Source organism: Pogoniulus pusillus, chromosome 1 (assembly GCF_015220805.1).
Source record: "Pogoniulus pusillus isolate bPogPus1 chromosome 1, bPogPus1.pri, whole genome shotgun sequence".
NCBI classification, from domain to species: domain Eukaryota; kingdom Metazoa; phylum Chordata; class Aves; order Piciformes; family Lybiidae; genus Pogoniulus; species Pogoniulus pusillus.
Window position 1 is genome coordinate 3,349,363 of NC_087264.1, and position 20,043 is coordinate 3,369,405.

A 20,043-nucleotide genomic window follows, 5' to 3' on the forward strand; every position below is an offset into this window, starting at 1 on the left:
CTGCTGTAGAAATCTTCAGCTTCCTGTAGTACCCTGCACTGTTGTTTTGCAATGCTGCGTGACTTCCCCAGTCTAGTTTTAAGGGCCTCACTGCTGTCACTAATGAGAGCTTGCAGTCCCTGGAAATAATGTACAAAATGAGGTGGATCTGTAATCAAATCCTGTCTTGCATTCCTTTGCTAGGCAACAGAAACTTAAGATCTATACTCAGGTAATTTACCAGCATTACAAAAAAGCACAAAATCTGGTTTCAGAATCCAATCCTAAGCAAACCCTGGCAATGGGCACTCTTCTTCCATAGTTGCTAAATTAGCTAACACTAACATTTGATACAAAAATGTTCACTATCTTAACAGAAAATTACATACCAGAAAGAACAAAAATAGTCACTTACAGCACAGCTCTTATTCTGTCCAAACACAGTATTACCAAACAGGTCTTAAAAAAAAAGGGACATTTATGTTTGGAATGAAAAGATTGCTTGACACATGCCAAAACTCCCACACAGTTACCAGGCTAGGAAGAAAGCAGCAGTGACATCAGTTGAGAAAACCTCTTCCCTTGCTGTCTGGCTGCTAATAACACACATCAGCTAATGCATCACTGCTTTCAGCACACATTTTCTAACACGTGGGGTTGTAGTTAAGATCTGCAATCACAAAGCACAACAAAGTCTGGACACAGTTTATTCAGTAAAAATGGGACTGCTTCTCCCTGGAGATTTCTGAAGCCACTCTCACAGGCTCAGAATGTAACATCATTTTACTAGTGCTAATGGGAAAGAGAACTACAAAGTGAGGATTACTGTTGAGCTGCAGAGTTGATAGAAACTCCAGTTCTGCATTTTTTCCTCACATAAATATGTACAGAGTCCTTAGAGTTGTAAAGATTTTCTTGATTATTTACATCCAGAAGAGATGCTGCACTGCTGCAAAACAAACCCACGCCAGATTCAAGAAACCACTGCTGCACTTCAGTGGATATAATGAACTGATTCAGGCTTGCCAAGAGTGGCTGAACTTGGAGTCCTCTCCAGTAGCAATATTCACAAGGAAATGATGAAAACCAACAAACAGTTTTGTTTGAATAAATAAATATCCGTTTTCTGAACACTGAGACAGGAATGTACCAGACCTGGGGAAAAGGTAGGCAAGCATATAGCATCACCATGTGGTTTTGCAAAGGCTTTGTTTTCTTTCACACACACAATGTGAAAGAACTTACTGCTGGTAGTAAGCAGCAAAGCACAGGTTTTTTAACATGACCAGGAAAGAAGTTTGACTTTTCATTTTTGTAATCCAGCTATTGCTGACCAAACTTTCCTGTTGTCAGCTTCACATTCGTTGGGATATTTTCACTTATACCTGCACACTAAGTACTTCAAAACGTCTTACCATGCTTGTCTGAGCCATGTGCAATGACTCAGATAATAAAGCTTTGTGCAAAGCATACAACTGACCTTCACTTGTACAGATTAACAGCTGTTCCATACAGGCAGAGGTTCTGAACCACAAAGCAGAGGTTTGCTCAGCCACCACTGGAAAAATGTTGCCTATTTACTCACAGAATATAAACAGTAAAAGGAAAACCACAGAAAACAAAAAACCCTAAACACTTGAGACAAAAACTAGAAGTCTCCTGAACAAATTCTGACAGAGTAGCATAGTACTTGAGTACATACAAAGAAGCTGCATAGAGCACAAATCAGTATTTTGACTCTGCATTTATGTCAATGCAGCAATATGCAACTAGTGAACAGATTCAAACTTTGCATTTATCCCAGAAATCCCTCTTGTTTGTTTTTCCTTCTTCTCAGCAGAGCCATGTGATGAACTCAACGGTTTTACTTGGCTGCTATTTTGCTCTGGTTATAATTAAAGCTACAAGATACTGACATTCCTATACTTGCCTTTTCCTACTGAGCATCACCTGTGGATGACTCTGGGGAAAAAATTCTGTATATTCCAATACCAGGCACTTTAAAGTACATTATTTTTTTCCAGTTTCCTTACAGCCATCACCCAAACTCTAGAATTACATATGACCAAAGACCAATATTATGTTTAGAGTGCTTTGATGTTTACTGCCTGAGTTAGAAAGCCTCATTGTGTTAACGTGCCCAAACCAAGACCAAAACCTGTATCCCCAGGGGAATCACTTGTACTATATCTACAAGAACTCTGGTACTTAGCACACGTAACACAAGTTCTGCTGCTTTGAACAGTCATGTTAAACTACACCATGTCTACTTTAGAGAGATTAGATACTAAAATGAATTACAATTGTCTCACCACTGAGCTTTTACTGTTAATGCGGTGAAGTTGAGAGTGTTAACTTAGTGAAGTTTACAGAGTAGCTTATAATAAAGTAGCTCACCGCAGCAGTCTGCAGCTCATTTCTTCCACTCAACTGTTTCCCTATAAGGGATTGTGCTGGGGGATGGGACATAGCTGCAAGGATCCAGTATAGACAATCTGTCTTGAAGTCTCAGGGAGAGTTAACCCTAACAAACATTTAGGCTGTAAAATTTCAATATACTGGCATTGCCGAGTCCTAAAGTTCACGTTCCAATGAAAAGTTACTTTAACCTCAAACCTGACCCTTCCTCTGGCTTGCCAAAAGCACAGCTTTTTCATTCCATTATGCTAGACATCATCCCTAAGTTGTGTGAAACTATTTGTGCTCTTTGTGGAGCTGCCTAGTTCAGCACTCTTAGCTGCTTTAAATACCATAAAAGAACAAGTAACCTCTCCTGCTGACTGGAGTCCTTTAGCTCACAACAGACCAGCGACAGGCCATGCATTTCCTAAGCCTGCTGGCTGTAACAGATACATCCAGGAGGGCCAGAGGTTTTCTGCTAGAAATCAGAAACAAGACTGGTTAGTTTTGTCACAAACCATTTATTTATTGAACGGTACTAGAGATACAAACTGTTGCCACAAAAAACACCTCGCAATCTAGGTCACGATTTGGCCAGTACAGAAGTCACAATCAAAGTGGATTTTGAAAGCTTTCTGAACATTTGGGCTAAAATATTCTGAACAATTTGCTTTTGTTTATCCACTAAAGTGGAACTACAGTACAGAATCAAAGTTCCCTCAACATTACACGCCTCAAAAACTTTTATACGCATCCTCCAGAGCATTTGTGTTTGACCCAGATTCACACAGGGGTAGGCAGTTCTGACTCACTCAACTCTCCAGAGAGCCCTTTCCTCACTACTTTCCAAAGCATCAGATTTAATACAAATTAAAACAAGTTTAAAAACGCCTTTAAAGCAGAACTGATACGGAGACTTACACTTAACCAATCCATTTCTGCTGAACCAGTACAATCGATCCCTTAACTATCTCTTAACTACTGACAGGTTCCTCCACTGTTGCTTTAGATAAAGCTGAGATACGACTTGTAGCTAAGAGCGAGCACCGTCAGACACTCGTTCCTTCATGGAATAAAAATGATCACCTGCATTATTCAACCACAGAGCAATGTGAAACTAAGGCTAACGATAAAATTTTATTATAGACTTTAACTAGCAATTCCTATTTAGTAGTATAAAAACGAGTCTCCAAGACCCAAGTCTCCTTAGAAGCCGGCCACTTGAGGTGTAGACACGCTGCTTTTTAAGGCAGCGCCTCTAGAGAGCATCCATCACAAGTAGAGGAGCGGCCTGCAATCGTCCCCGACACTTGCGGACAAGCACTCGATCCTATCAACGCTGTTCTTCCCTACCCTTGCTGCGCCTTCCGCTGGAGAAATGAACCCAGCGGCCTGGCTCCAAGCCAGGCACCCATCGCAACCACCGGCACCACGTGCTGAAGCCACCGAGCGGCAAGAGGCACTCACGGCCCCCACCCCGGATTGCAACCTAAACGCGTCATGGGCCAGTAGGGAATAACTAATGACGGCGTTCCAGCGCCTTCCTCCAGGGAAGCGGAGTCATCCCCGTCCCGCCCGCACCGCCTGAGACCGGCACGAAGGGAAAGCGGCACGGGCGGCGCCTGCAGCCCCTACCTGCAGCCCCAGCGGTGTCTCTGCTCAGGACACCTCAGCACCGCCGCTCGATTCCGGCGGGTCCCACGGGGAAAGCAGCAGGAGACGGGGCAGGGCAGGTCCGCGCATCACCGGGCCGCTGGCCGACAAACTCCTCCGCACGCTCCCGGCAGGCGGTTCCGCCGCGTACCGCCAGAGGCGCCGCCGCCGCCGCCGCCCCTCTATGGCCGCCGCTTCACTTCCGGCTCCGGCCAGGCCCCCTCCTGCGCCACCGCCACCGATCGTGAGAGGGGGCGACGCGGCCGCCGGCATCATCCGACGGAGGAGCGGGCTGCGGGGAAGAAATGAGGCACGGCTCCTTCTGAAGCACGAAAGAAGCTTCCCGCCGAGCTAGTCGCCGCTAGCCGCAGCTCCCCTGCCTCCCGTCCGCAAGAGAGCGAACCACGACTCCCGCGGCCTAAAATGGGAAAGAGCCTCACACAAAATGGCGCCGGGAGCCTGACCGCGGCGCATGCGCCCGACGCGCCCCCGGCCGCCGCCGCCGCAGGAGCCGGCTCCGCCTCCCCCCCCGCCCTCCTCACCGCCTCCCGTGCCCGCCCCACCGCGGCGGCGAGAGAGGGCTCTCACCAATCGCGTCTCGTCGTTCCTCTTCCTGTCTCGCTGAAGCGACCATTCACGGCGCTCAAAGCTACATCCGGATCCAGGTCTTACCAATCATCCGCGGGGGAACGCTGACCTCACTTCAATCTCCACCAATCATCTGACGAGACAAAGGAAAACCAATCAAAAGTCTCCGTGGCTCTACCTGCGTCGGTAGCGGGCCAATGCACTCCGCCACCCGCCCTGTGACCAATGGGGATGCTGTCCGCGGCGCCCAATCCGGGCGGGGCAGAGCCCCCGGGGCGTCAGGAGGGGGCCAATGGGAGTTGAGGCAGGACAGATTCTGCTCAACAGCTTGTTATTGGGCTCGGCGCTGGTGATTCGGTGCGAGTCCGGGCTGGAGGGGGTGGAGCGGGGCCGCGCTCTGCCGCCGCCGCTCGCGGGGCTGTCGTCGTCTCGGAGGGGGCCGCGGCGCTGGGAGAGCGGTGGGGCCGGGCCGGGCAGCGCGGAGCTGCCCACTTCGCAACGAGTTTCCAGGTAGGACGCAGTGGAGGCGGCGGGAGCCTCGGTAGCCCTAACTCTGCCGCCGTCCCGGGGGAGGGGGCGCCGAGAGGCGCCGGGAGCTCCCCTTTTTCTCCCCTCCCTCTCTCCTCCGCACCAGCGCGTTCCTCTACCTTGTGAGGGGAGGGAGATGCCCGCCGTTCCCTTCACGGTGGGGACAGGGACTCCCTTCCTCGCCGAACTCCGCCCCGTGTCCCCTCTGAGCGCCCCTGGCCGCATCCCCTCGTCGCCGTTCCTGGGGCTGCCCCGGCGCTTGGCGGCGGGGACTGCTCGCCCGCGCCGTCTTTCCTCCATCCTCAGCCCCCTTCAGCAGCATAGTCCGGCCTGCCCCCGCTGCAGAGCCCCCCCCCCCTCCCCCTTCCACCCTCGTTGTGCCCCGGCCTGAAGGCTGCGGCGTCGTGTGGGCTGCTCGGGTGGCCGACCGCGGCGGCTGTCCGGCACGGCGGGAGCCAGAAGTCCACCCGGCCGCCCGGCGGGTGAGGGGGGCAGGGAGGAGGGACTCAGCAGCGCGTCTCTCCGCGGGCCGCAGAAAGTTGCGAGGGCCAGGGAGGGGCGGAGAAGGTGGCGGCGGGCCCTGCTGCTCTCCCTTCGCAGCCGGTGAGGAGCTGCCCGTGTGGGCCAGCGGGCTTCCCTCCCGGCTGGAACGCGCGCCCTGGCCCCTCCGCCCTGAGGCGGGGAGCGGGAGCAATGGCGACGTGACACACCGAGGGGCCGCCGGGCGGGAAGCGGCGGGCGGCGGCCGCGGCCCCGCTCCCTCCGCGGACCGGCGGGGCTGGGACGGGCGGCGGCTCCCTCCCTCCTTCCCGCTCGCCTGCGCCGGGCTCCCCCCGCAGCCCGACCGCCCCCTCACAGGAAGACCCACGCTCGCACGGCTTGAGTCTTCAGCCTCTCCCTCCCCCTCTTGTTTTGCAGTGTTTTCCCGTGTGCTGGCGGGGAGGAGAAGTCTTGGAGCTGGAATCCCTCAAATAACCTTTAAAGATGAAGGTAGGCTAACTCCGGGGCGGGGAACGGCTTCTTTTCCCCTCTCACTAGCTGCTCTGATTTGCTTTTTAATCGCACACCTCGGCTGAGCAACAGTAGGATCACGCTGGCTGGGGCTTTGGTACATGCTGTAAATCCTGTTTCTGCTCTCCAGCTGAGGTGTGGGTGAGCTTTAAGCTCTTATCATCTTGCAGTAGTAGCATGAAAATTCACAGCGTCTTTGAGTTGTCGTCCTTTGGGCTACTGTCTTTAAATGCTTCCTGTATCAGCAGCTGCTATTGCAAGTTTGCAAAACCGCAGCTTTTGTCCCGCCTTAGCTGGTGCAGGTTTTTTCAGTACAAAGGCTTAACAATTGGCTGTATTATTTACAAAAGAACGAATTTTTTTACCCGCCCCGGGTCGGAGTTGAAAAAATGCTAACAATATTTTAAGTGGAGGAGGGGGGGAAGAAAAGGAAAAACAGTTATTGTATTCTCTGCTTATTTCCTGTCTGGATAGACACGTTTAACAGGGTAATTTTATCCTTGTTTATTAGTTACTACAAGCGCAGCAAAGTGAAATGTTGAGTAATAAAAGCCCAGATGAAGGAAAATGTGATGAGAAATATTTTTCTTTCTTTAAAATTCACAAGCAGTTAAGCTTCGATCAAGGCATTTGGAGAGAGAAAACTGCTAGCAAACAGCTGTTTCAGAGATGACAACTGATTTCTCTTGAGGTCACCTTCTAGTCTGCAGGGAAAGAATATCCTATCTGTAGAACGTTACAGGTTTAATTGTAAATATTGGGATAATCACAGTCTTAGGTGGTTTAAATAACCTCTGCCTTTGGACTACTTCTAGCTAAAAGTAGTTTTCCACTGTTTTTTGTATTGAAATACTTTCCTTTTGTGTTCTGTATAGAAATGATTTCATTTAATAGTTGATTCTCCTTTTAATAAGGAGATACTGCAAATATCAATCCAGCACTCTCAAAGATAGTTCTGAGAGAGTAATTAGAGTGACAAAACATAAGGGAGGAAGGTGGTCACCATCACTGGTAAAACAAAACTTCCTGTAACTTGTTTCTTTTCTTTTTTTTTTCTTCTTTTAAATAACAATCTGATTGCAATTCCAACTACAGACACTCTCAATCAGTAGATCCAGAAGTTAGGCTGTAAAATTAAGTTTGTAATGATGTAGCTTTGAAAATAAATACGAAGAACTAAGCTTTGTCCTCTTGCTTCTGAACAGGCAGCGGATGAACCTGCCTACCTGACAGTGGGAACTGATGTCAGTGCCAAGTACCGTGGTGCCTTCTGTGAGGCAAAGATTAAGACAGTGAAAAGGCTTGTGAAAGTCAAGGTAGTATGCTCTGCTTGGTGCTGGTATTACTGTGTTGAAAGGACTGTCAGAGAAGATCCTGGTCCTGAAGGTTAAGAAATGTTTGTCATCACCTCGCTGTATGAATTTTAGAGAGCACTTGAGTGTTGTTTTTTTGTCTATAAGTGTTTGGTTTAGGATGGCTCTTGTTAGCTTTTGGTTGGGGTTCTTTTTCATGTTATTTTTGGAGCAATGGTGGTGGGGTTTTATATCTTTTTAGGAGGGTGCAGGAACAAGAATGAGCTTTCACATTACCTATTCCTGCTAGTTCTTTCTGAGCACAGTTGTCTTCTGTTTGTGAATGCATCACTTTCACAGCAATCAGTTTTAATGTCATAAATAGAGGATTATGGCTTTACATGAGTAATAAGGAATAAATGCAGGCTCTTCAGAAGGAAAAGTTCTCATCTCATTTCAACTGACATTCTCCGTTTTAGAGCTTGGAACTTATGAGGCAACGCCAAAATAATCGACAGCGGAGGGGAAAAAAAACACAACACCACCACCACAATTAGTTTTTGACTAGGCTTTAGGAATATTTAGGGCAAGATCTATTATGTTTTGAGCATCTTGATGCTGCTTCTAAACTAGCATGCTCTGGTTGTAGCTAAGTTTCCACATGTGCATAATGCTGGCATGTATTTTTCATTCATGTTAGGCCAAAACAACCAACCAACCAAGTTGTTACTTCGGTATTGCGGTCCTGTTGTAAAGGTGACTATGGGAAAGCAAGAAGAAAGTGTAGTTAAATAAAAGTTAAGAATCCAAAGTAAATGTAGAAATTGTTAGAAATTGGTTTTCTGCTTTGTCAGAATCTTCCCAGTTTTTACTTGCTTACTTAATGTCCGGGATGTTTAACAAGGCATTAGTGAACTATAACCCCCCCAACAAATAGAGATGAAAGCTTCTTTTTAGAACGAGGCATCTTAAGTTTTTGTGTGCTTTAATACTTAGATCAAGTAGAGCAAGCTATCAGCTTCTTCAGTTAGTTACATATATAGATCATATCTCTTTATCAGAGAGCTTTTCATCAGTGGAAAGAAACCTAACAGTTCACATATCGAAGTCTTTTCCCTTGTTCTTAATGAGTACTTACAGAATTTGTGATGCTCTTTGAAATCTGTGTTAATGAGAAGCTTCGTAGGAAGCAGTGTGCTGTTCTTCCTGGTCTGACATCCTGGATTTTGTATCTCTGTCTTTGGTCTCATGGAGTTTTTAGACTGTTAGTAGGCACAAGTTTCTTACTAGCATTATGTGCTTTAGTTCTCCATGGCAAGATTTAGAAGTATATGAGGTCACTGTGATTTGGTGGAAGTTCCTGTCACTGTATCTCAATTAGAACAATTGAAGTTTGAACAAGCTAAGCCTGATACTGTAATGAAGAGTGTGTAGGCTCACCCCAGCAAGCTTGCCAAGAGCACAAAGAGCCTAAAAAGTCCAGTAGTCTTTTTCTGAGTAGCAGGGCAACCTGTATACATCTCAGTACTGATATAAAATGTTGAATAAAAGTGCACAGGGTGCATTGTTAGCCTGACTGTGTGCTAATCCCAGCCCTCTTTGAGCATGCTATTAGTGCGTATTTATAAATACAGCTGCAGTGTAGGCACTGGATATGGAATAACTGAGGGAGCCTGAAAACTTGGATATCTTTATAGATGGGAAAGGAAGCTCCTGAAACTTTGAATTTAAGGAACTAGGAATTTTTGATGTTTTTCATTAAAACCCCTCAAGTCCTGCAACAAACAGCAGTGAAGCAGTCGGGTTGAGATCTAAATGTTCATGTTTCTAAATGGAGTCTCTGCAAACTCAGGGATTCAAATTGCATAGGTTTACTCTGTCTCATCAGCATGACCATCTCAGGTGTAGGATTTTTAAGAGGAGTGTAGTTTGCTTACCCTGGAACCCATACTTATTTTCATTACACTTGCAGTGATTCACATCTTTACTAGGAAAAAAAAAACTTTCTTTTGCTCAAGGTGGCAGAAATGGTGCTCTTGTGGTCACTTTGGTGGTGATTTGATGGACTTTTAATGAAGAGCTTTTTATTTTGATTATAGTTTAGTAATCTCTTGTCAGTAAAGTGCTACAGTTGAAGTTTAGAGAGAGGTAAAACAACTGCTTCACCTTCTCATCAGGAAGCCCAGTCCTAGGTATGTCCTGGCTTACATCAGTACCTAAACTCACATCAAAGCGTATTCCCTTTACCTTGAAATGGCTGATGTTTTCTTTGCCTTGGTTTTTAATTACAATGTTTCAGATTATATATTAAGTGTGATACTTGGAGATTCCTGTCAGTATAACCATGTGTGCCAAGTGCTCTGTGTTCAATAATGTTTGAATCCATGTTCAATGACAGAGGTATTGTTTTCCACATTATGATGATTGTCGTAAATACAGATTCATTTACTTTTTTGTGTGCTATTAGAAGTAAGATGCATATTAAAAACTTCATTCATTCATATGTTTCAGGTGGTCCTGAAGGGGGATAATTCTACTCAGTTAGTGCAAGATGATCAAGTGAAAGGACCTCTAAGAGTATGTATATTGTGTGCCTTTTGGTTTTCGTAATCACGTAATCGATTTGTAAAAGTCTACATTTTGATACTGTTTAGGTGGGTACCTGTTTTACAGAATTTCAGTAAACAGAAGCTCACTGCTTTAGATCAGATTGATTCTGAGTAATTAATCTTATGTAGATTTTAGAGGCTGTTTATTTGCCACTGGAATGGGCAAATAAAGAGGGAGGTGGTGGAGTCGCCATCCCTGGAGGTGTTGAAGCCAAGCCTGTCTGAGGCACTTAGTGCCATGGTCTGGTTGACTGGCCAGGGCTGGGTGCTAGGTTGGTTGGCCTGGATCTTGAAGGTCTCTTCCAACCTGGTTGATTCTATGATTCTATAAATACACAAGCAATTTGAAACACAGTGATTTTTGTATAGTCTTAAAAGCATACTTTTGTATACTTCTTAAAAGTAATGCAACTTTGAAACTTCTTGCAAGTAATTTGGAACTTGGTTATGAAGTTGAAGATTCAAGCGTATTGAACAGTGACAAATATGATTGTTCTAACTGCCTTTTAAAATACTTGTTGTACTTTATATAAAAATATGTGGTGATTTGTGTTTTTATGATATGTAACAGTTGCCTGCTAAAATACTGCATTATTAAACGACTGAATGCAAGTAAAGCTCTTTAGAGGAGGGAATCTTTTCTGTGTTTGCCTTTTCTCTGTAAGCTACTGCAAGAACACCAACATAGTAGTAATTTCATGCATATCAATAGCAAAGTAGTGATTGCTTTGAATATTTATTTCCAGTTAGCCTCATATTATTTCTTGTGATGCTGTAAGTCATGCTGAAATTGGATATTTTGAGTTTCTTTAAAGCTTTACTGTCTACTTGCAGTTCAGCTTTCACATCTAAGGACTTTTGTTCTTACTAGCTGAGTAACTGCATTTTACAAAGTAACATTTAGCTAAAATGAGTCTTTTTAAAAGGATAAATCTAGCTTGCTAGAGGAATTAATTTTTCTGTGGTTTTTCCCCAGTATATGTTTGAGGTTACATGTAACCTTACAATACTGCTTTTTGCAGGTTGGTGCAATGGTTGAAACCAAAATGCCTGATGGATCCTTTCAAGAGGCTGTCATCAGCAAATTGACTGATGCTAGTTGGTATACTGTAGGTGAGTAGCCACATGCCCTCATTTAGTCTGTAGGTAATAATGTAAGTGATTGTATCTTGCACTCTTAAGATCTGAGATTTTAGAGGGGAATTTTTTAAGGAAAAGGTCTTGTTTTCCATTTCCATTTAAACCAGGGTAATAATTATTTGTCATTTAGGTAGGCTGTTGCACAGGTAACTGCAGGACTGAACAATCAAGTTTTGTTTGGCACAACTGCTGTCAGTTCCACTGCCTGGAATTCAGGATAGATTTTGCAGATTTTGAGATGTAAGTCTTTTAGCTGGAAAGCTGTGGTGCTGACTGAAAGGCAAGTCTTATTTCCCTATATGCAGTCTTGCACACAAGAATAAGGTAGTACCACTATGCATCCTGAAGTCATTCCTGTGTTTCATAGAGAGTTGAGGGTTGTGTTTTGCATGAAACAGCAGAAGACAGTGAGGAAAGGCAGGGTTATTTTGGAGTGCAGAAAATGTAAACTCTACCTGTTTAGTACTGTGATGTGACATGCTCAATGAAGACCCTTGACTTTACTTGATACTGCCCTAGAAAGTTCACTATTCTGATACAGAAGAGATAAGAAACACAATCTTGTACTCCTCATTTCATGATTTATGAATTAGCATTTTCGTTTAAAAACTTCAGTTTTTGGCTTAATTCTCTTTTGACTTAGGACCAGTAAATGAAACTCAACATATTTGAGCCTCAGTGCTTAAAAAGGCTTTAAACTATGAACTGATAAACATCTAACTTCTTAACATTTGACAAGTGAACTTTAAATCCCCTGTTTTGGGGGTGAGTTTTGTCTGGGGTTTTTGGTGTTTAGTGAGTCGGTTTTCTTTTCTGGTTCTGTTCAGGAGGTTTTATTTTTTAGGGAGGTGGTTGATTTTGTTTGGGGTAGTTTTTTGTTTGTTTTCTTTCTTTTCTCAGAAGTGCACTGCTCAGTAATCTTTGCTTGATGAGCACACAATTTGAACAATGAAATCTTTGCCCTGTATCAGTGGTTTGTTGTTTAAAATTAAGAGATTGTTGAACTCCTCCCCAGTAATACAAGATACAAACTATGCATGCTTTTTTACTTTCTATATTTATTAAAATGCAGGTTCCCAGAAACTTAAACTGATAGGTTAAATTATTATTGCCTTTTTCCCCAAAAAAACCCTTACTGATAGACAGAATAGGGAAAATTCACCTATGTTCTCCACATGGAAAGATTTAGTGAAGAATGTGGAACTTGGGGTGTGTGGGAGATTTAAGTTAGAGTAAGTTAACATGCAGTACTGGAATGTGGCATGAAGGGTGTATGTACCTATGACTATGGCAATATAATTGTAGCACATCAGAAAGGTATTTAGATTTTACCCACACTGTTCTGAGATGTATGTGGTGGAGTACTTGGTGGTACTGAAAACACAGGTAATATTGGCAAACAGATCACGACAGGTTTATGTCATATAAAACAAGTAGTTCTACCTTTAAAATTGAAGACTGTTCTAGGTTGAGCACAGAAACACCAAGGTGTGAAAAATTAAGCTTTGCCTTCTGCCTGCTGCTTGCATTGTGTCCTTTTTTTGTTGATGCTGTAAAGCAGAGTTGAACTGACTTGTTTCTGATAAGTGATGGGCTGCGCTACTCAGCAGTCTCAGTGACGGATTCAGTCAAAGCTAAACACTTGAGAAGGAAGTGGATTAAATGGCCTTCAGATTGCTAGAATGTTTTCCTGAGCGTGGTCAGGCTTGAGATGGAAAGCACAAAGGAAAGTTTGTATTTCAGTGGTGCCTTTCCTACACTATTTATTTTCTGTGTTATGTAGCATCTCTTTCTCTGTGAGCTAAAATTAGACTGATACGGATAAGGAAAACAATAATAGGTAGAAACATTTTCTAAGTATTAAGTACAAATACAACTTCAAAATCCACCAAAACAAATTGCATGTCTAGTTAGAAGTAATGATGCTCACTGTTGTAGATCAGGTTCTCTGTTTATGACAGGAATCTAAAGAAGAAAAGTCAGCTGAAGCAACTTTGCTTTGTTCACTCAGACAAACCACTACAAATGCTATGTTGAGCTTGCTGTAGTAGACTGCTTTACCACTGACTTAATGAAAGAGCCACAGTGATGTTCAGTTTGTATATTTTAAAATGTCTCCTGTCTGTTAGTGGTGTTCATGGACCCAAAATAAATAAGGATTTATTTCTGTTGTATCTGCCATGGAATCACTCTTTCAGCTTTTTTTTTCTCCCACATCATAATAATGTTATTACTGTTGCCATTTAGTCATACTGAGATTTTCAGCTGTGATTTTGGAATACTGCTGAAATTAGCCTTTGAAATTCAACTTTTGGGTATAAATAGGTGAAGAAGCAAACACTGCTTGGAGTGAAAGTTCAGCAAAGTCTAGAGAATGCTGTTGCACAAGTCAACAGTCTCATCTGCTCAAGAGAAGTTCAAGTGAGATGACAGTAATAGCACTTTAAGTGCTTTAGATAACAAATGGTTCAATTTGGTGTTTTAATCTTTAAAATGCAATTATTTAAGATGAACTTCCTAATTTACAAATTTTGAAGTCGTTGCTTTTGAAGTGCTTAATATATTGGTAGGTGATAATTGCACAGGGTTAGAATTGTTTGTCAAATCTGCTTTCAGCTGAGCCAGGTTTGAATTCTGGCTTATTTAGTGTACCATCCACCTGATATTCTGGTAGCATGTAAGAGGCTTCAGGTAGATAGTGAAATTATGTCTGAAATTATTGACCAAAAAACTCCCACAACTTAGACCATAGTTGTATTTTCCTTCTTTCACATTCTCTAGAATCTTAAAAGCACTGATAGCATTTCTGAAGACAAATCCTTATGTTCTTTAACAAAAAAGTTTTGTGTCACTTCTGCACCTAACTAGAAGCAACATAATGTCAATATTAAGTGTTTCAATTACTCAAGTATTTCAGTTACTCAGTATTTCTATTACTCAAGCATCCAAAGAGTTCCTCTTAGAATAGCCTTTTTTTATTACCTCATCAAAAGAACTGTCATAGAATTAACCAGGTTGGAGGAGACCTCCAAGATTATCCAATCCAACCAACATTAAGCACAGATTGGTGCTCCCTGCACAACACAGATTGGTTTTTATCCCTGTGCATGTCAACCACCACATGGACACCCTAAAGACAAGCCTCCTTGTCAAAAGGAAATAAGTATTTTAATTGCATTTAAGAGTTCCACATAAAATCATAGAACCATAGAATCAACCAGGTTGGAAGAGACCTCCAAGCTCATTCAGTCCAACTTAGCCCTAGCCAATCAACCAGACTGTGGCACTAAGTGCCTCATCCAGGCTTTGCTTCAACACCTCCAGGGACAGCAACTCCACCACTTCCCTCCCTGGGCAGCCCATTCCAGTGGTAAATCACTCTCTCTGCCCACAACATCCTCCTGACATCCAGCATAGACCTTCTCTGGCACAACTTGAGACTGTGTCCCAGTGTTCTGTTGCTGCTTGGCTGGCAAAAGAGACCAACCCCCACCTGGCTACAGCCTCCCTTAGGTAGTTGTCATCACTTTTGACAAAACTCAGGTCGATATCAGGATATGCTTAGATATTGTTAAGTGTGTGTAATTTAGCCATATCTTTAAGCACAGAAAAAAAAAACCCAGAACAAATACATGAAGCCTTGTTCCTTGTGTTTTGTGACATGAAATCATGGATAAGTTTTTCTAGAGAAAGACAGAGAAAGCATGTATTAACTTTCAGTAGTCTTCTTCTTGGAAATAAGTAGAACATAATGAGAATGGACAGTGAGAGGCATTTGCAGTTTCTGGCAGATGTTGTTGCCAACAGCAAGGGTTTATGTACTGTTTAGAGTGAAAGGGAATTTGAGTCCTATTTTTGAGAATTAAGGCTTATAGGCTTTATCAGTAGTCTTGTGTAAGAAAATGACATGTCTCCTCTTCAAACAGTATCATAAAGTAGCAGAATATTTTAACATAAATGGCAAAGAATTTGTCTCATTCTTTTCAACACTGCATGAGGCTGCAAAGCCAACAGTTTTTTTTCCTTTTTGGCTCTGATGTGATGTTGTACATCATCGTGGCCCAACTTTGGCAGTGCTGTAAGCCAGGCACCGCTCTGAAACACCTCTGTGACAAGGGCAGAAGACTGAAATGAAAGGTATTAACTGTTTGGTTGTAGTCATCTTTCATGTTGCATGGATTTCTGAAAATGCCAGTTGACAATTCTGAGGATATTTATCAGAAAATGAACTGACAGTGGTATCCTAGGATTGTCAGGAGCGGGGTTGCTAACCAGCTATTTATAGTCACATTTTCCTATTTTATAAAAGGTTTCCTTTTCTGATGTTTTGTAGATAAATCTATGCCAGCAGGAAAAATTTACTTGGTTCTGGCTCTGCTACAAGAAAAAAATGAGCCAGCAGTGTGCCCAGGTGGCCAAGAGAGCCAATGGCATCCTGGGCTGGCTCAGGAATACTGTGGCCAGTAGGATGAGGAGGTTATTCTTCCCCTGTACTCAGCACTGGTCAGGCCACACCTTGAGTACTGTGTCCAGTTCTGGGCTCCTCAATTCAAGAAAGATGTTGAGATGTTGGAAAGTGTCCAGAGAAGGGCAAGGAAGCTGGTGAGGGGCCTGGAGCACAGCCCTGTGAGGAGAGGCTGAGGGAGCTGGGGGTGTGCAGCCTGGAGAAGAGAAGGCTCAGGGCAGAGCTCGTTGCTGTCTGCAGCTCCCTGAAGGGAGGCTGTAGCCAGGTGGGGTTGGGCTCTGCTGCCAGGCAAGCAGCAACAGAACAAGGGAACAGAGTCTGGAGTTGTGGCAGGGGAGGTCTAGGTTGGATGCTAGCCGGAAGTTGTTGTCAGAGAGAGTGATTGGCATTGGAATGGGCTGCCCAGGGAGGTGGTGGAGTTGCTGTGCCTGGAGGTGTTGAAGCCAAGCCTGGCTGAGGCACTTAGTGCCATGGTCTGGTTGACTGGCCAGGGCTGGGTGCTAGGTTGGACTGGATGATGTTGGAGGTCTCTTCCAACCTGATCGATGCTATGATTCTATGAACTATAAGCTCTTAACATCTTATTGCTGTATGAAGGGTGATTAAAATCTTGTTGGTGTCACCAGCCAGTTGATTTAATTCATGTCAGAGGCCTGGTAATTTGTCTTTTCCTGACTTGAGCATTGCACGTTTTGTTTGTGTGAGGCGCTGGTCATGTTTGTGTGGCTGGTTTGAGCAGTTCTTCCCAACGTCCTGGTGAGGTCTACATCCCAGAAGGGTGACAAGGATGATCGGAGGGGCTGCAGCACCTCTGATATGAGCACAGACTGAAAGAGTTGGGACTGTTCAGTCTGGAGAAGAGGAGGCTCCAAGGTGACCTTCTTGTGGCCTTTCAGTGTTTGAAGGAGGGACTTTTTAGGCCGTTGGGAGTGACAGGACTAGGGGGAATGGAGTGAAGCTGGAGATGGATAGGTTCAGAGTGGCCATGAGGAGGAAGTTGTTGAGCATGAGAGTGGTGAGAGGCTGGACTGGGTTGCCCAGGGAGGTGGTTGAGGCCCCATGGCTGGAGGTGTTTCAGGCCAAGCTGGCTGAGGCTGTGTGCAGCCTGCTCTATGTCAGGGGTATTGGAACTAGCTGATCTTTGTGGCCCGTTCCAACCCTGAGTGATTCTGTGATCACTTCATCGTCAGGAGTCTAAAATCCCAGGTGTGACAGGGAAACTGGCCTGTTGCTCCAACTCTGCTGCTGTGATTAAGGTACGACCTTAGTCTATCCAATTTGTTATTTTCCTCTTCGATGTGTTACTTAGGTGGTTTTTGAGAAAACCCTGTTGCCTGGAGTCCTTTCCTGGGATATACTGTTGTTTAAGCACACTTGTGGTACAGAACCTGTGCAGTAGCTGTGTGGGTTGCTTTCTGAAGAATCTAGAAACAAAGAACAGCACCACTTTTAGCAGTTAGGTGTGTTTAGGCAACATGCAGTTAGAGAAGTGCAGGTGGTACTGAAAAGGTATATTGACTAAGCCTTGTTACAGATCAAGTGGATAGATGCTTTGTTATGTATCCACTTTTGTTATAATGCAGACTGAGTTTTAAAGTCAAAATTGTGCTCAGATGGTAGTGGAGGCAGAGCAAGGCAGTAGAATATTTATTTTTCTGATCTCTTTCTGTGCAATAGTAGTATTACTGTGAGATCTCAAAAACCAGTTTCAGATAGGAGGGTTTTGTTTGTAAGGTGACAGTCTTCTATGAGTAGACTCGAAGGTCTCATTTGAGTGTTCTCTCTGATAATTCTATAGAGGGACTGAAGCTCTTGTGAAGTGATTGTTGTTTTCCAAAGGGAAGTCTGTAGCCTCTCCACTAGCACAATATGCTGCAGTATCTTGCACTTAAGCCCTCTTACAGTGATGAATCAGTTGTTAGTACAGTCCTTGTCTACAAGGTCATTCAACAAGTGTTACATGACTCTTGGTACTTGCTGTATTTCCACAGCTGAAAACAAACAAGCAAACAAACAAAATGCCTGCAAAACTTGCACTCATTGATGTAGACATTCATAGGCAGCATCACAGGCAGTTCACAGATGACTTCTTTATCAGGCAGCCAGTGAAAATAACTAAGCATGCATAATGACACTGGAGCAGTTTTTACTTCTTGGTACATATTCTCCTTGTCTTGGTACATTTAAAAGATGGGTTGGGGAATAAGTTAAAGAATGTTTACTTGCTGTGCAACATAGAAGCTCTCTTCCTTTGGGCAACACCAATACCGTAACATAGTTGAACCAGATGATCTCCAGAGGTCCCTTCCAAGCCCTACCATTTTGTGATTCTGTGATGATGACTTGAATCTGAAGTTAGCAAGCAGATGCAGCCTGAGGGGTTGTTTTTCCTATTCACTCGTCTGCTACAGGACTGCCTGGTTCTGTTAACACTGATTGCTGTGTGTAGAAGTAATACCATAACTATTTCTTGAGTTCTTCAAGAAAAGCCTGGATGAGGCACTCAGTGCCATGGTCTAGTTGACTGGATAGGGCTGGGTGCTAGGTTGGCCTGGCTGATCTTGGAGGTCTCTTCCAACCTGGTTGACTCTATGATTCTATTATGAGGATCTTACTGCTCACGTCCTGCTATGTTCCTCTCCATTTTCTTTCTTTTTGTTGGTTTTAGTCTTAGCAATGTTTATAAATAAGACTCATTCACTGTATTTTGTGGCAAGTTTCTTCACAGTTCCTAAAAATGCTTTTGAGCCAACTTGTTGCTGTTTCTTATATCAATAAAGGTGAACCAATGTTTGCAGTGTTTTTGTGAGGATAAGGTCAGTATTATTTTTGTTGATGTCATCTATGTGCCTGCCAAGGACTTGGAATAGATCATACCTGCTCATCCTAGTTGAAAGTTACACTGTTTGGTGCACTTTTGAAGTACTCAGCTTTCAATGAAGATTGTTTTCATAGAATCATAGAATGGTTTAGGTTGGAAGGGACCTCAAGGATCATCCAGTTCCAACCCCCTGCCATAGGCAGGGATACCTCCCACTAGAACAGATCACTCAAGACCTCGTCCAAGCTGGCCTTGAACACCTCCTGGGAGGGAGCATCCACAACCTCCCTGGGTGACCTGTTCTGGTGTCTCACCACCCTCACTGTAAAGAACCCTTTCCTAACATCTAGTTTGAATCTACAATTACCTGAAGGGAGATTGTAGCCAGGTGGGATTGGTCTCTTCTCTCAGGCAACCAGCAACAGAACAAGGAGACACAGTCTCAAGTTGTGCCTTGGGAAGTATAGGCTGGATATTGTTAGGAAGTTGTTGTCAGAGAGAGTGATTGGCATTGGAATGGGCTGCCCAGGGAGGTGGTGAAGTCACCATCCCTGGAGGTGTTCAAGAGAAGCCTGGATGATGCACTTAGTGCCATGGTCTGGTTGACTGGATAGGGCTGGGTGCTAGGTTGGACTGGATGACTTTGGAGGTCTTTTCCAACCTGGTTGATTTTATAATTCTATGATTCCCCCCTGCCAGTTTAAATCCATTTCCCCTTGTCCTGTCATTGCAAGACCTTTTTCTATTAAGAAAACCTATCTTTCTTTCTAACACTTAGGAAGTATTGCACTGATGCCTAATGCAAGCTTTCACTTTCTGTCTTAGGGTTTGCTTGCCTGTGCTTCCACAAAGGAAAAAAAACCCAATTCTGTTTCTTTCCTGTTACTATCAACAAAATTAGGATGCAGCACAATTCTGAACATTCCTGTTTTATTTTTATTGTTTCAATATGCTCTGTACTTTGAACTCTCTTCTTGGGATTAGAACAAGCATCATAAGCAGCAGGTTGTGCTGCTTAGTCATTTTTTTCCCCCCTTCTGTCAGTGTTGGTCTTTAATGAACATATTTGAAAGAAATGCTTCTGGCCAGCAGAAACATTGCTTTTCTTCCTGTCATTTTTACTATTTCAACTTCTAAATAGTAGTATGTAGGTTCCTGACTAGTATATATCATTTTTTCAGAACTAATTACTGAAGTGGTCATCTGGTACTCTCTTTTCTTCCCCAACAAGTAGATGCTGATTAAACGGGGTGGCATTGGTAGTAGTTAAAAGGCTTCTGCTTTTCCATATTTGTTTCTTTGGAAAGACAGCATTGGAAGTTCTCCTTCTAAGAAAAACATTGTGGCACTTTAAACATATCTTTTTACTACATTACATGTGCATGAGAGTAGAATAGAATAGAATCAACCAGGTTGGAAGTGACTTCCAACATCATCTAGTCTGACCTAGTACCCAGCTCTATCCAGTCAAGTAGACCATGGCACCAAGTGCCTCAGCCAGGCTTTGCTTGAACACCCTCAGGGATGGTGACTCCACCACCTCCTTGGGCAATCCAT

At 43.9% G+C, this 20,043-nt stretch overlaps 1 protein-coding gene and 1 long non-coding RNA gene across 3 annotated transcripts in view; one reads left to right on the forward strand and one right to left on the reverse strand.

Annotated features, from left to right (window-relative positions):
- Positions 1-2,884: 2,884 nt before the first annotated feature.
- On the reverse strand, positions 2,885-4,736 carry LOC135180345 (uncharacterized). The gene is made up of 2 exons (XR_010304402.1): positions 4,621-4,736; positions 2,885-4,450 (listed from the first exon to the last, which is right to left on the reverse strand). It is a non-coding gene; the product is annotated as an uncharacterized LOC135180345 (long non-coding RNA).
- Positions 4,737-5,000: 264 nt separating this feature from the next.
- The window catches only part of ARID4A (AT-rich interaction domain 4A), a 73,391-nt gene continuing 58,348 nt past the window's right edge, over positions 5,001-20,043 (forward strand). For both annotated transcript variants that reach the window (XM_064151701.1, XM_064151767.1), the window contains exons 1-5: positions 5,001-5,130; positions 6,067-6,138; positions 7,365-7,475; positions 9,963-10,028; positions 11,083-11,173. In XM_064151701.1, coding sequence (XP_064007771.1) covers positions 6,133-6,138; positions 7,365-7,475; positions 9,963-10,028; positions 11,083-11,173 — 274 coding nt within the window. In that variant the 5' untranslated portion in view covers positions 5,001-5,130; positions 6,067-6,132. The remainder of the gene's footprint in view (positions 5,131-6,066; positions 6,139-7,364; positions 7,476-9,962; positions 10,029-11,082; positions 11,174-20,043) is intronic.